Source organism: Sciurus carolinensis, chromosome 11 (genome assembly GCF_902686445.1).
Source record: "Sciurus carolinensis chromosome 11, mSciCar1.2, whole genome shotgun sequence".
In the NCBI taxonomy this organism is placed as follows: Eukaryota; Metazoa; Chordata; class Mammalia; order Rodentia; family Sciuridae; genus Sciurus; species Sciurus carolinensis.
Genome location: NC_062223.1, coordinates 21,836,453 through 21,854,293, shown reverse-complemented (window position 1 = coordinate 21,854,293; position 17,841 = coordinate 21,836,453). Strand labels below are relative to the sequence as shown.

General features: G+C 33.6%; 1 protein-coding gene across 1 annotated transcript; it reads right to left on the bottom strand.

Moving 5' to 3' along the window:
* Positions 1-9,192: 9,192 nt before the first annotated feature.
* On the bottom strand, positions 9,193-10,158 carry LOC124959955 (olfactory receptor 10AG1-like). Its single transcript, XM_047518459.1, has one exon. It carries the CDS (start codon positions 10,156-10,158, stop codon positions 9,193-9,195), a length of 966 nt encoding a protein of 321 aa, XP_047374415.1.
* Positions 10,159-17,841: the final 7,683 nt, after the last annotated feature.

Genomic DNA, 17,841 nt, shown 5'->3' with positions numbered 1-17,841 from the left:
TCAGAGATCTATTTCTTCTTAGAGTTCTGCTGCTTCTTCTTAGAGGTAGGTCCCGCATCCTGTGAACTAAAGGTGCATACTAGAGGTGCGTGCTAAAGGTGTTGTCTCCTGCATACTGCGATCTGTGATCTACGACCTAGAGGTGCGTTCTCAGTTCTCCGCTCTACGATCTGCCTTCTGCCACTGCCTGCTTCTTACTGCTCGCTGCTTCTTCTCTCTGCTAGCTGCTTCTTTTCTGTGCTAGCTGCTTCTTCTCTGTGCAAGCTGCTTCTTTTCTCTGCTAGCTGTTTCTTTTCTCTGCTAGCTGCTTCCTTTAGCTGCTTCTTTTTGCTTTCTTTTTGCCTTCTGCCTATATTCCCTCCAGGAGGTGGAGGGCGGGTCCATGCCAGTTGAGATCAGGTGAGGAGCCAGCTGCCCTATCATGGCAAGGTCAAAACGAGCAGGCCTGAGCAGGAGCACTCAGGGAACACCTGTGCACACGTTGTGTGCGTGGACTCATTTGAACACGGCCAATGATAAATCACCTGGGTGTGCTTATATTAATCAACCTGCTCACTGCCGATGTGATCAAAACAACCTCCAGCTGGCTGCCAGGTGCCATCCCGGCACAGCCCACATGGCACAGCTCCCAACAAAATCAAAAGTAACAGATCTCATTCAGATTTTGTAGTACAATCAATGTTGATAGGATTACTTAGAATCTGGAGATTGAGTAGAGACCTTTAATTGATTTTCCTAACCAGGAAATCTCAATAGTAAAGATACAGGATCATTAGCACATGTGGTCTAGGAACCAGTCCTAACTACAATGTGCACCTCTTTATTCTGAATGCAGATCTACTGCATACATAAGACATTAAAAACAAGTCTTCTCCTGGAGATTTTCCTAAATCTTACATGTCCTTAGCAATGGTTGGTCTTCTACAGAGTTCATTTTTTCCATTCAATCTATTCCCTTGCTTGTGTATGTGTGAGTTCATGCACGAGTGTGTTTGAATGCTTTGTTTGTTTGCATTATGAATGAATTACTTTTTGTTTCTTGGCCTTTATTATAGCTATAATATTATATGTGATACTATATACAGTATTTTATATGAGATATTGTATAGTTTTCCAAAAACGTTGATTTGCTGACTTCTTGGTAAATTATAAATGAGTCAACTAATTGAAGTAATGCCCAAGACTTAAGTACAGGTTTACAGATTTCTGAGTTTGTATGCATGCCTCGTGTGTACATATACTTGTTTGTGTGCTTGGTGGTGGTTATGTAGAAGTTATTATATTTTTATTCATTCTTGCAGAAGAAGTCCATAATTTCATTATTTGCTAAATAATTTCCATATTAGTAATAATGATTTAAATACAAGGGGATTAACTGCAATGAGGACAGGTACCACTAATCTTATTCTAAGACTGTTAAAGTGTGCATGGTGGTCAGGATTTCAGCTTTGAAAACAGATGTAAATGGAGAAAGAACAAAGTCCATGCTGGACTTTGGCATCCTGTGGACTTTCTGTAACTGACCATAGGAAAATCAATAATAATTTCTTGTTCTGTCTTCAATAGGTCATCAAATATTGAAGTCCTAAAGGTTCTTTCAACTTATTCCATAATTGTACAATTACTCTGAATGAAAATTTGATATTACAATTTAAAAAGGTGTAACCAAGACTCTAAGAGGATCACAAACTACCAGATGAGAGGTGGCTTTACTATTATTGCAAGGATATGAAACTACACCACTAAGTACTTTTCCTGCTGCAACAAAATTAAAAAATTAAACATTCTTCTTATTACATTAATTAAGCCAGGATCTTAATACCCAATTATAAAAATTGTTGATTGAATCATTACTTCCTTGTGGACTTCCATGGGTTGTGTTCTTAAATTTGATTAGTCAACCTTAATTTTTAGATATTGCCATTCTCTTCTTTCTCTTTGCAAAATCTGCTAACTCTCTTTCATGCTTTTTGTACATTGTAATATCCTTTGGCTCTTATTTCCTCTGTTCAAGTAGGAGTATACATTTATAAAGCAAATTACAACCAATCTTCCAAACTATAATGAGCAAGAAAAAGCCATATGAACAGAAGTTGCACTTCCTCTATAGCCACTAAAATCTAAATTTTCTTCTTTTCTTTTCTGTCCTTTTCGTTTCTTTTTACTAGGTGGGAGAGTCTTAAATTTTCATTTGTAAAATGGACCAGCAATTTCATGAATATTTAATGTAATTCTTAAGCACAACTGTATGTGAAGAAAAAAAATTATAATTTCTATTATTCAGAAGACTTAGGTAGGAGGTTGAAAAGTTTCAGAAGAGTTTGGGCAACTTGGTAAAACCTTATCTCAAAATAGAAAGGAATTAAGATCTGGGGGTGAAGCTCAATGATAGAGTGTCCCTGTATTCAAAAAAGTGTCCCTAAAAAGAGAAATATTATGATTACTCACAACTATTCAAATTGTTCTTAAACTCTAAACACAATTTGGCATAGGAAGCCTCCTCAAATCACTCAATGTTATTCTTGCTATCTCTAATATTTAAAAGCCTTAGAAACATCTATTTATACTACTAAGAGAGAAAATTTCTAGTAATTAACCTAGATGTATCCATATTTGTTTTGGTTCAGATATTTCATGTTTATTTAACTGTTATCCTCTCTGAAACAATGAACTTCTTTGGTATAAATAGTGTGGAGTTAAATTAGAGCTTCTATAATACATAATACTTATATTCAAAGCAAGTTGATGGAACGACATTAAAGATAAGCAATAAAAGTAGATATCGATGTACATAAGACAGAAGGATGTGCTTCTGCCAGAAATCTCTAATGATAAAAAGTAAAAGCATGCTAACATTTCTCTAGCATTTTTAAATTCATTTATCATGCATTTGGACTCTTCACAAGCAGGAACCCTTTTAAAAGCATTTTAATACTGTGTATTCAATATTTTTCTAACCCATTATATACAATTGGATTTTCAAGAGATATGCTTTCCAGATCCTAATGTAAAATAAACACATGCTTAGCACATAATTATTTAGCAAACATTAGCACCTTAAACAATGATGTAAACAATAATCTTTCATGCTGCCTCTTTTTATTGAAAAAGATAATACCACCTAATAATAGCAAATATCACAAGAGTACAAATATAATCTGAAAAGCATCTTGGAAATTGAAAAAGTAACCAACAACGAAATATTCCTTTTAAATTCTAAACATTTATTATTGCTCATGCTAATAAAGACATGAGTAGACCTGAAAATGAATTCTATTTGTCAGAGTAGTTCCTGCATATCTATTTTAGAATTACTTTAATCATAATGCTTACCTTTCTTGATTGGTAAAAGATAGTAATAAAGAACTTTGTCCTTTTTATAACTTACAAATTTATCTTTTTTTTGTAACACAGGGTAAGTCCTTCTAATGTATATTCTACTGTCAGGATAGTAAAAAAGACAAAAGTGCTCCCGAGGTAGGAAATAGCGACTGCCCTGGGAATAAATTCTTTCCTAGGTAGCTCTAATTGAGGAAAGCATTTCCCTTCTACTCAAGAAGTTTCGTAAACAAACTAAAACATGAATGTCTATACCACCCCTCACATTCTCAGTCTCTCTTCCTTTTTGTGGTTATTAAGACATATGAACACTGAAAATATTAATTATGATACAAATGAAGGTATCCTAACAAAGTTGCAAATGATCAGTGACCTCAGTTAGAAAGAAGTTTGTGTCATGGAATTTTCTCCAGAGTTCCAAGGTTCTTTGGGCAGTCTCATCTTCCATGTGAATCTGCCTCCTGTGTGTCCACATGGAGAGGTTAGTCCTCGTGATCCCCACGTGAAGAAAGATGGTGAAGGGGAATGAAGAGCAGTATTCGCTTTTCCTGGAAAAGTCATGTAGACTTTCCAGGAAGAAGCCCCAGTGTAAAATTTAGTTATCAGGACTACAACAACTTGGACAGGACGCTATAAAATGTAATTTCAAGATAGATTGCAGTGTAACCAACTATGATTCCCTATTTTTATAATTAATTGCCTGAACTTGTCAAAACCTAGAATTTCAACAAGTTACTGCTTGAGTTTCCAGTCAAGGAGCTCCAGGTATCCACACACAAACACACTTAGACACACATGTTCAAAGGATACAATATTAGATCCAACCACAGAAACAATACACACACACACACACACACACACACACACACACACATGTGTCTGTTCACACTATAATTGGATAAATGGAAAATACTTTTCAGGAACATATGCTTTCCTCATTTCCAAACTTTGAAAGCTACAACTATTCAAGAGTTGTATATTTATTTACCTATGTTGAGTGATAATTTTTGTGATCAATTTAATTTTAGCCATTAAATTTTACATGAAACATTAATTTTTGTTTTAAATATCACTTGAATGTTGTACATTGTTTAATTAGGCCATGTCTTTCTCATCCTGTTATGTTATGTATATATTCATATATTTTATGTACATTTTCTTTGATAGATATGTGATTTGCCAATATTTTCCTGAGTCTATAGCCCATATTTATATTTTTCTAAGAATTCTAACATAGAACAAAATACTTAATATTGGCATAGTCTAATTTATATATAAAGATTTTCTTTTTTGGTTGACGCTTTTGCTAACATTCATGATATATGTCCATGCATAGTGACATGTATTTTTTCATACATTTTCTTCCAACAACTATATTTTTTAAACCGTCTACAGCTAAATCAATAAGACATTTTGAGTTAGATTTCTTGAAGCAAGAATTTTAAGTTCACAGTTTTTGTGCATAGAAGTTCAATTTGCTTCAAAAAGTCTTTGCGTACTTCTCAAAAAACTATGTACAACTATGATGCACCAACAACATTTTTAAGAAAATTAAACTACCCTGAATAAGAACAGAGAAAATTTGCTGCATTTTGCATGAGACAGCTTTCATTACCCACTTTGAGTTACATGGAACAGAATATCTACCAGGACTCTACATGCCAGAAAGGTTAGCTCTTCTCTGATTATTATAGAAGATTCATGTAAATTGAAGCAGCATATAGCAATGAAATTTCCTGGGTTATTATTATAAATGATGTCAACTTCAGTAGAAAATCATCAAGACTGGGATAAGATTATTGTTTTACCTGGGTGTCCATAGACTTTGGAACAGATTAGTCAACAATTTAACAGGAGTTTCTGGAGAATGAGAAAATGAAAGTGGGTACTATTGAAATCCTAATCATTGTAGTGATCTGAATGACTGGGTGCAAGTGCAAGACCACACATATGCTCAAGGCAGTCCCAAGAGGGATCCGGTGAATGACTGGGTACATGCAGAGAATACAATTCAACCAACATTGAAAAGTTCCTGAAATTTTAATGCATTTTCCAAGCCAGTCCCAGATTCATCATAAATGAGTGTTGGAAACCTCCCTGACTAGGATATTTAAGGACAAGGTCATTATCTTTTCACTAAGCGATACTGACCAATGGGGAATACTTAGGAGTTCAGATATTGGTATATAAGCAATGACAATTAATAATAATAATAATAATGATAATAATAATAATGAACAGGTTTTATCAGTAGTTTCACAACATAAAGAAAACAGCTTCTGCAAAATTAGTCTAGGCAAGACAAAACAAACAAATGTCAACAACAGCCATTTCTAAATGGTGCTAGAATCTGAAGTTGCTATAGTATGTTTAGAAATTGTTCAGTTTTAACCAGACTTTATGAATTATGTAACTAAGCAAGAAATTGTGACCTGTATACAAAAACAAATTCAATAACATTGGCAACAGCAGGTTGCTGCTTGAAGCCCTGTCCTATGAGAAATATTAAATAAAGTCTTACAGATGAATAGAAGTGACAACAAAGCAAGTCAAAATTACTAAAAACAAAGAGAGACTTTGTGAGGTTAATTATACCAGGAATTATAAGGCATAGTGTTTGAACATTTTTCTATTTTTCCACTTAAATAAAGTAGAAATTCCAAATCAAAAATTAAAAACTGTGATTTTGCATATATTACAACTGATTCTGAAAAGATAATGTGAACAATTTTATCACAAACAATTGCACAGCTAAGCAAATCAACTACTGGAATGACATCACACAAAAAAATGATGTGAAATAATGTGAGATAAAATATCCACATAGACTACTAATGAGTAATTTAATTAAAAATTAAAAACATCACTGCCTAAAATGCCAAGTACCAGATGGCCTCACTAATGAATCTATTTCTTCTTCCTACTTTCAATTTTTATCATCAATTTTAATGCTTTTATGCTGCATTATAATTATATGTATAATTATATGTAATAGTTGGGTTTATTTTGATATAATCATACTGGCATGGATTTAATTTGTTCCGTTTCCATTCCCAATGTCTCTTTTATTCCTTCCCTCTTCCCTTTCTGTAAAGATCATCAAACCAAAATATTATTTTCATAAAGTTCAATATATATGTATGTATAATTAGATGACTGAGAATGATAAAGAGATTCATCACAAATAGTAAATAGGATGAAAAAAGGAAATTTCACATCGGAACTCATAGATATTATTAAAGCACTAATGAAAACACTCCTAATAACTTTAAAACTATAAATATGCCAGATAGATAAAAAGAATTCCTTAAAATCCACAAACAGTCATCCTTTCTCAAAATGAAATAGATCATTTGTATAGTCCATCTAACTAGCAGGAAAATTTATTTTTTTTATTTAAAAGAACCAAGAATCAAATTGAAGTGGTGTATGAAGGTCTTCAACAAGACCTGATGTTGCAAGTAATTTAATTGAGAGAAAGGTCAAAATTCTCAGGGTCCTTTCTTCAGCTGCTACATTATTTTTTTCTGCTACATTATTTTCTAATTGTATAATTATGACCTCATGAAAATTGACTTAATAAAAAAAATGTATGGGCCTCGTTTACCTGTTTCTATGTGACACTCAGGAATTACCCTAGAGCTGAGTTCTGCCACAGTGCAGCCCCTTCCTGGGATGTGACTCAAGGGCACTGATGAGGGAATAGGTTCCCAGGGGAAGGACTCTGAGCAGCACTTCTAGTTGTTCATTTAGTTTAGAAAGAAAAATGGCCAGATGTGTACTCATCCATGGGTTAGAGGTAATGGTCTGAGTGAATAGTCTGAGATTTGGAAGAAATTGAATTGAAAATTGATCATTAAGAAGTCTTTATTAAAGATACATAAACATACTTCTCTGATCAAAAAAAAGTGAAGGTATTTGTGAACCACGTGAATGTTTTCCAAAGGTTAACCTCAACTGAGGAGGTTTTGAATCACCAGATGGGTAAGGAAACCCATTCTGTGATTACCAGCAGCCTCTTTCCCAGTTACCATTAGTATTGTCCACCGGGCTACTGTGCCAAATGACCATGCAGACATGGGGCCAAGCTATGCATGGACACCACAGTACTAACTTCCAATCGTCATCCTAAATCTGATTAGAGCCACTGATGAACAGCCAATCTGTCAGAAGCGGGAATTAACCACAAATTCCTGATATGATATCATTTCTGGGGGAGGCCCTCCCAGCTCTCTAATGGCAGGTTGAATACATTGGATATATTTCACCATGATAAGAGTCCTGTGGTCACTAGAATAGACATTGCTTCTTCCCAAACTCTCTTCTCTCAAACAGTGTCTCATTCTATATTTCAAAGGCAGAACAGTAAGAATGAAAAGACTCCTCAAGTTCTGTTTCACTCCATTCTGAAAGGCAATAGTTTGTGATTTGTCCAATTTCTTCCTGGACATTATTTTTTCCAAAATTATTCTTACTATATTTTTCTTTCTTTTATCATTCTTCTATTACCAATCATTTATGTTAGAGTTTAGTAGCTTCTGGTAGAGGCTTTATCTGAGATTACTGGTGATTTACTCATGCTTTTCTTTGATCTCAGCTGAGGTAGACTTCTTTTCTTGGGTGTGTCATTTAGGTTGTTAACACTTATTCTGGATGTCTTCTGCTACACAGAAAGTAGTACCACATTTTCTTCCCACCTTGGGTTAGGCATCTCCATATAAATGTGCTAAGAAAGAATATTAACTTAAAGGAAAATGCTTTTAAGAACAGGTGCAAACTTTACAACATTTGGTTAAGTCATAAATCCTGGTGACAGGTCATGGTTTCCCAGAAATAGGTTACCTTTGTATGCAACAGTAATAAATTTACTTATATCAATATAAATTTTAAAATACACAAAAAACTATTAGATTCTCTTTATCCACATGGATATTGAGTTATCATTTGCTTATTTACTACATAAATAGCACAAATTAATAATAAACTCTATCAGTGAAACAACAAAGAGAAAAATTTATTCTCAGATAAACATTAGTAATTATATTTAATTCATGATTTTCAATGTGTACAGTGTAAAAGTGTGATATACCAGTGATTTTATAGCAGATACTTGCTTTCATAAAATATGTAATTATCTTTCCTAATTCAACTCTATCTCCTAACTCCCCAAGATTTTCATTTTGAAAAATAAATTGTCAGCATTCATTAAAAAATACTTGTCAGTTATTTACAGAGTTCTTCCTTCTTCCAGTTCTTCAGATTGCATGTGTATATTTTAATAACATTCATTATAATATGATATGATTACAATATAGGAATATTAATTTTAAGGGTACATAAACCATGCATAATGTTCACCAACATCATTTATGAAAATATATTTTCATTCTTTTAACAAATGGTTTCTCTGAATAGTCAATTGTTAGTTGAAAATATGTGTGCATATGTGTGTGTGTCAGTGTGTGTGTTCTTCATTTAATGTCCATTATCTACCTTTTCTAAAAATGGTTGTAACAAATCTATGGATGTGAATGACATGATTTTCAATAAGTAGTACAACAGAGTCTGTAATATTAGTAGTACCATTACAGTAAGAGCTGTTAATAGTATGTTGAGAATAGGTGTTGCACAAACATACAAAAATAAATAATTATCAATGCAATGATTTAAAATTTGGTGACACATATATCCCCATATAGATGAAGACAGAAACATCTCTCAACATAGAAAAAAATTTGAAAATAGTATTGAAGAAATACGTAAGAAACAGAGCTAAAAATATACACCACTTGAAATTTTATTCCAAATGGAGAAAAAAGCAAGCCCTGAAAATATATGCTTTTGTCAAGTAAACTATTTAAATAATAATTTTTTCAATGCCATTATGACATCCTTGTTCCTTAAGCTATATATAATAGGGTTAAATGTGGGAGTCACAATAGTATAGAAAAGAGAAAGCACTTTGTCAGTTTCTTCTGAATGACTAGCCTCAGGTCTGAAATATGTAATAATGACTGATCCAAAGAATAATAGCACCACTGTAAGATGAGATGAGCAGGTGGAGAAGGCTTTGGCCCTGCTTGTGGCTGATGGCAACTTAAGAACTGTAGATATGATTTTGCTATAAGATATAAGTATTAACAGAAATGGGGCAGAAACAAACAGCACAGCAGCCACAAAGATCATGAGCTCATTAGTGAAGGTCTCCCCACAAGCCAGCTTAAGTACTGGTCGGATGTCACAAAAGAAATGGTTGACTACATTGGAAGCACAAAATGGCAGAGAGAAAACCTGGAGGGTTTGCCCTACCTGGACAGGAATTCCACTGATCCAGGAGGCAGCCACCAACTGGAGACAGACCTTGTGGGTCATGACCAGAGGATACTGCAGAGGGTTACAAATGGCCACATAGCGGTCATAGGCCATCACTGCCAAAAGGAAACATTCTGCTGCTCCCAGAACAAGAAACCAGAACATCTGTGTAGCACAGGCAACCAAAGAGATGGTCCTTCTCTGGGTCCTGAGATTCATGAGCATTCTGGGGAGAGTAACTGAAACATAACAGATCTCCAGGAAGGAAAAATTGCCAAGGAAAAAGTACATGGGGGTGTGGAGAGCAGGTTCCACTTTGGTTATTACCAATATAGTTCCATTGCCCAGCAGGATGATCATGTAGATGACAAAGAACATTCCAAACAGAAACCACTGGAGATGGGGAACATCAGCAAACCCCCAAAGGACAAATTCCGTCCATGCAGTTAGGTTTCCTTCTGGCATTTTTACCTGGTGTTTCATCTGTGGAAAGCAAAAACTCAGCATGTGCTTCTCACTTTAACTTCTGAGATAGGTGCTGCTCTGTAAATGAATCTGGTCATCCAGAGCAATACTCAAGGCCACTGGGATTGTTTGTGCTGTGAAAATATGAATCCTTACACATTCCACCTTTTCCTACCTTAGACCCTATGGATGATCACTGTACACATTGCCCTGAAATTTCTTCAGAATCATCCCAGGGTATCTCCTGTCAATAATTCAGGATAATCCAAATTACGCGTAGTCATCTGTATACTGGCAACTCCTGAGGAAGAATTCACAGGTCTGCTGTGGTATCTCAAGTTTAATTAATTACATTTAATTAGGTTATTTAATTGCATTTCATGAAACTCCCCTAGCATGTCTTGTGTATTTTGTCAGGCATGCTTCAATCACACTGTATCATAGGTTACCTTTTCCCACAGTTTTTAAAATTTTATTTATTTATATTTTTGGTGGAGCTGGTACTCATACCTATATCCATACAGCTACACTCTCAGCTCTCATAGCTCAAAAATTTAATGGTTATTTAAAATCATTAAAATGGTATATAACAATGGGGTACCATGTTATGTGTGATGCATGAGTGCATTGCAAAATATTTAAATCATGTTACACATTTATTACCACAAACAATATTTCCTTATCGTGAAATTTTCATGATCATTTTTTCTAGCTTTTCAAATTAAAGTACTTCTTTTTATTGTAAACAAATGGGGGACAACTTGTTTCTTTGGTTGTACATGAAGTAGAGGCGTACCATTTGTGTAATCATACATTTACATAAGGTAATTGCATCTTATAAAAGAAAAAGTAGGTCCAAATCTTCATCATGTGAGCTTAGGATCAGGCTTCCTTAACATGATGTCCATAGCACAAGAAATAAAAGCAAGAATCAATAACTGGGATAGATTCAAACTAAAAAGCTTTCTCTCAGCAAAAGAAACTATCAGCAATGTGAAGAGAGAGCCTACAGAGTGGGAGAAAATCTTTGCCACTCATACTTCAGATAGAGTTCTAATTTCCAGAATATATAAAGAACACAAAAAAGCTTTACACCAAGAATAAAGTACATTTTTATGTGGACATTTCAACTGTCCACTTCTTCCCATCAATTGATTTTAACATAAATGCCTTTATTATACATTCCACAATTATAGGAAGTTGGAAAAATAGAGAATATTTTATGACCAAAGGAACAATGCATCCTTCAGTAGGATATTAAGTGGGAAGTACCAAAGGGTTTTACTTAGTATGGGAACTTAGATCCAGATAGAATCAATTAAGAAAGTAACTGAGGGAAACCAGGATGGGGAGTGAGGTATGTGATTGGGTGCATGGCTATGGCACATGTATATAAGAGACTGGCCACTATCTTAAACTCCATGTCCAGGGGACCGAAGTCTTTGCTGTTCTAAAAATGAAAAACAAAAACAAAACAAAGAAAAAACCCCAAACCAAAAAACTTTACAAACTTTCCAATTTTCATTTTTTTTAGAAAATAACATATTGAGACTTGATAATGATAGACAATTTCTTCATTTCCCCATAAGTTTCATGATTGCAAGTTAATGCAAATCTCTTTTATTGAACTCGTGTTTGTATCCTAATTCCACTATTTATTATCTGTGATATAAGAAAAAGTATTTTAACATTTCTAAGGTATCTCATCTGTGTGAATTAAATAAGACAGTATTGGCAAAATATCAGTGATTCATTTTAAGGTTATTGTCATCTAGTTATGTTTCTGTACTTATAATTGTGTAGAGTATAGAAACTGGGCATTAGAATAATATGCCATTAGTCCCTAAGGTAATAACACATTGCTTAAAGAGTTTTATTCCATAGAGTTAACAGCTATCTTTTAGGCACTTTATCCCATTCTTTCTTTACCTTTGGGTCAGGATGATGGAAAGTTGAAGTTGACTCCTTTGATAAAATAATTAAGAGGTACTCCTTCGTTCTCAGGGGCCATTTAGTAAGTGCACGATTCTAAAAGGTACTGCTAGTTTAGATATTGTGCCAAGGTGTCTTCTGCTTCTGGCTCTTCACTAATCCCAGCCTTGCCTATCATTCTTCAAAATCTGCAGCTTTGGACCTTGTCCCCAAAACACAAAATAAGGGTAGTCATGGAAGTGGAACAGAATCCTACCTCAATGGTTCAGAATTGAATTATAACTCCTCTTCTTACTGGTGTGAGATTCATGCAAATTGCTCTATTCCCTGTGCCACAGGTCTTCAAAAAAAAAAAACAGTTTAAGAGTTGTACCCAGACTTAGGATTAATATGTCAGTTACTGATCTTAATATATGTGAAGCAATTTTAGAGGGCATGATATTTATATGTCTCTTTAAATGCTGCTTATTCTTTTTAAGATTCTTTTAATTTTATTCAATTTCCAGCAACTGGGGAAAAACATTTTTAAATTCTTTTTCTTTTCCATGACATATATAGTGGGCATCAAAAGAGATCTTTGAATAATCTTCTAAACTTATGGAATTCAAAAACTCTCAATATGAAATATCCATAACTTCTCTGTCACATTGTTGTTTATATTCTTCTCTCTATTCTGTGGTTTTACTACCCAAAATACAAATTACTCCTCAGCCCAGTGTGTTGAAATTTGGTCTGATTTTTCTGTATACCTTTTATTATCAGTAAATGATCTAAGAGGTAAAGACTATAACTATTTATTATGTCGGAGCAAGACAGATTGTAAAAAAGTGCTTGTCCACCTTTTATGGTGCTCAATATTTTACTCAGAAATGAATAAAAGTAAAAGACACTGTTAAAATTATCCCTCTTAAGAGAAAGAAAATAACAAGAATTCAATCTTTATTGTTATGGTGAATGGCAATATTTTAAAATAATAATTTCCTATTACAATAACTTTCATGATAGATAAAATCTAAATTAATGTTGTAAAACCCCAACATTTTGTTATGAAGTTATTAGTACCTAAAAATGAAATGAATATTATTTCACTCAAAGGAAGCAAGGTAGAAAGAGCAGAAATTTGTCAATATGCTCAAATAAAATTATACTGCCCATCATTTTGGTACGTGTTTATGTTTGTATTAACCAAACATAAAAAAAACTTAATGCTCTAGTTTGTCTCTTTTAAATACAAGTCCCTATATTCAGAAAAATCCAATAGATTAAAGTAATATGTAATAATATCAAGTGAGGACAATGACTGCAATCTCCCTAAGCTTCATCTCTGTGTGTATATTTCCTGCACATTAGCAACTTAAATTCTAAATTAAAATTAAAGAAAAAAATACATCCAATAGATCTTTTATTTCACAAATAATTATTTTTTAAAAAATTATCCTATATTTCTATACTACTATATTGCTTGTATTCCTCAATGATTATAAGTTCACTTCATGAATTGTTTGACTTTAAATCATCTATTAAAATATAATCTTAGACTGAATAGGTATATATGGAATGTATTGCTTACACAGTGTTAGCTTGAAATGAAGTTTTCCTGTAATATTATCTTTGCTTAAAATACAACAATTAGAATAGTTTTTTTCACTTCAAATAACTTCATATCAGTATTTAATAATTATTATTTCATTGCAAGTTATATTTAATATAATAATATTATATATGAGCTACTTTAATAAAAAATTCATTTTCTCACTGTGTTCTAATCATAAATATTGAATTTGTCTTCTGAAGTAAAGCTCACTATCAGGATAAAATAGTTCATACTTACCTTTCTTGAATGGGTAGATTTTCTTTCTCACTGTAAGTCTTAAATATTTTTATATTTAAATTGCTTTAAGTGAGATCACTTATATCAACATAGATATTCCTTCTGCTTTTAAGATACTTGTTCTTTATAAATTGCTCTTCAAATATCAACAATTCTGTCTACTCCAGGGACTTCTTCAACCTACACATTTAAATTTCTAATTAAGAGCAGCTCCTAGGCATCTGATTATTTGCTTTATATAATTTTCACCAGAAAACTCTTATTCTACCCAGAATACACCATCTTCAGGCTTCTTATGGAATAGAGTGCACAGAACATTTTACTATTTAATATAAATTGGGCAATGAGCAATATCATCTGTAACCATCCTAATTTGAAGAGCTATTTTCATGTGTGTATTTATTCATGTGCATATAGTCCTGGGGATTACAACCAGGCATCACACAAGCATATATCTTAGGGTTTACAGCCCTGAACTTTATTACAGCACTCAGATTTACCTTTCTATCATATAAACAGAAATACACAGTATATTAATAACATCTTGCTTTGAGTTCCAAATATTGCGTGTGCCATACCATGCTGACTTTAGTTTTAAATTAAATAAATAAAATTAAGATACATTTCCTACTGGAATGTTACACAGAAATGAGAGTGAATGAATTACTTGCATATCAATCACATCAAGAAATGTCACCAATATAATGTAGAGTGAAAGAGAACAAAAAGCAAAGAAACATGAAACACTGTAAAAACTACATAATTACAATATTCATCCAAAATACAAAATTGATTCACAATTTGTGGTGAATTGATATAGACCACAAAAGTCTAGTAATTTTTCTTTATTTACCTAGTTCTGGCTAAACAGATAAATATATAAGAAACTCCAGAAACTGAAGAGCAAAAATTACAAACATCTCAATTAAAAATGGACAGTAGAGTTGAATAGATGTTTTGCAAAAGCAAAAAAATGATCCTCAAGTATGGGATAAAATACTCAACCTCACTAATCATGGCAGAAATGCAAAACTGAAACATCACCTCACCTTGATAGAAAGGACTGTGATCAACAGAACAAAACAATAGTTAGTGAGGATGTAGAGACTAGGGAACACTTGCACACTGTTGGTGAGACTGCAAATTAGTGCAGACACTATGAAAAAGTGAATGGGACTTCCTCAAAAAATTAAAAATAACGCTACCATGGAATCTAACAGTCCCTTTTCTGAGTAAATATTCAGAGGAAATGAAACCATAATATTGAATGAATGCACATTCACAACAGTCAAGAAATATAAACCCTCTAACTGTCCATCAATTGACAGTTGAGTAACCGAGGTATTTTACTTACACACAATGTGCTATGAGTCAGCCACTAAAAGAATAGAATCCTGTGATTTGTGACAGCACAGATTTATCTGAAGTTTATTATGTTAAATGAGACAAACCAAGAACAGATCAGGTACCACATGATCTCATTCCCATGTTGAATCTTAAAAAAGTTGATCTCACGTACATTCAGAGTACCTTGCTGGTTAGGAGAAGCAGAGGAGAGTAGGGGATTGTGAAGGAAAGGGAAAGTTTTATCAATGGGTTCCCAGTTCCAAAGGAGAAAGAATTCTGCTGTGCTATTGCACATTAGGGTGACTAGAGGTAGCAGTAGTCTACTCCATCATTCAAAACCCTGGAAAAATGGGATTTTGAAAATATTCCCAGAAGGACATGATGAAAGCTTTTGGACATGGATAGGTTTATCATGATGTAAAAAGTACATAATTTATACATGTACCTAAACATTACATGGTACACCATTAATATGAAAACTTTTGTGTAATTACATATAATTTAAAATTAATAAACATGAAATATAGTCATCAAGCTATATTGGTGTCTACACTCCACATGAAGTACCAGATCTCTTCAGCCTGCTCCTCCTCTCAGTGATTTTCCCTGCTCTGATAAGCATCTCTGCAATCCCGCCACTCTACCCTCACACACTCCATTCTATACTCTTCTGAGTTCACAAATGAAGACTACACATAGGAGTGAGATTGTGATTTGTTTTTCTTTTTGCATCTGGCCCACATCACCAATTCTAATGTCCTCCCGGTTCTTCCACATTGCTAAAAATGACAGGATTTTGTTTGGTTTTTAAGAAAAAACAACATCATATTGTTTATATACCAGGTTCTATGTATGGATTCAGATGCTGATGTACTGATAGACTTACTCTATGTCATCACTTTGTAATTCATGCTGTACACAGCAGTACAGGTATCACCTCAACACACTGGTCGATCTTCTTTGGACACATACCCACTAGTGTGATTGCCGGACCATACTCCAGTTCTATTTCTAATATTCTGAGGAGCCTCCATGCTCTTTTCCACATTGGGTGAATTTATTTATATTCCCACAAGAGTGTTCAAAATGTTATTTTTTCCTTATTCTGACCAACATATTTGGAAGACATCATTTTGCAGACATGAAGTGATAATCACTTTTGCTTTTATTTGCTTTTGAATGACAATCATGTTGAGTAGTTGCCTTACATAACTGTGGTCATTTTTATACCTTGAGGAATGTCTGCTCACTTTTTTCACCATTTTTAAATTAGATTATTTGTTTTCTTGGTATTGAGCACTTTGAGTTTTTTGTATGCTTTGGATATTAACTGGTTAGGGTTTGAAAATACTCTTTCCCATTCTGTAGGTTGTTCATGCACTCTGTTGATAGACTTCTGAGTTGAAATTAAGCTATTCTGTAGGTCCAACTGTGGCTTCTCTCTTGCTCAGTCTCACTGCATGTTTTCAGGAGGCTATCCTGGGGAACCCATTTACTTGGTGAATTACATTATTGGAAAAATTCTGTTCTTTGAGGACATTGAAATGTGATACTTGCTTTCTTAGTGAATGTCAGCTAATTGTTTTTGGGTTGTCATTGGTGGCTTCCAAAGTGACCACTTTGGCATACATGGCCCATTCATGGAAAGGCAGTAAAGACAAACTGAATCCTTCTTATGCCTCCTTTTCCCTTCCTCTTTTGTTATTCCATGTACCTGACATACTCTTCTTTCATCTTTCTTTTTTGGGGGGCTCATGTCATGGGTTTCCTTGATGATCTTTAATCTCCTAGTTTTTAATCTGGCACACTTGTGCAAAGTTCCATTTGTCATGTCCTTACTGTATTCACCATCCCATGATTTAGGGTTTTTTACCTATCACAGTGTTACAGAGAAATGCAATGACTTGTTTACATGGTCTTTATTTGATCAGATCTCTACTAACATTATTAACTGACACATCATATAATATTGCATTCCAGGGAAAGTTGATTAGGTTCTTAGGACTAAATTCTAATGCATTCATATTAACCAATGGCTATAATTGGTTAATGGAATGAATAACTTACCAGATAGTCTTGTTATATTTTATCATATACTCAGATAAGAAATGTTAAGGAAGAGAATTAACTGCTCATAAGATTTTTTTTTTATATTGTCTCTGGAGTAAATTCACACTGAGACATAGTGAATTAAATAAATGTGTTCTTAATTCTTAGTGATGCTCTAAAATCTGTAGAGATGACCAAGTGTCTGAGGTATGAAGCAAAAAATATTGTTTATGCATTCACTCACTTAAGCATTCACTTAAGAAACATTTTAATATTCAACTTACAATTGGTAAGTAAATGTATTAAGAATCAAAGAAGAAACTAACAACCTCAGCTGTGAATACATAAGAAATTATTTAGGTAAATAATCTGCCAGTTTATTTCAGTTGCAAGTCATAACATTTGATTCTGATTATTGATTTTACAAGGGGCATTTCATATACACTGCAATGTTTTTGGTGAGAAAATATTTTTTTTTAGATACCAGTTATTGAAGATAAAGTAATTTGCCCAAAATAGGAACAACCAGACTAAAATTCAGGCTTGTGTCCAAAAGTAACACAAAG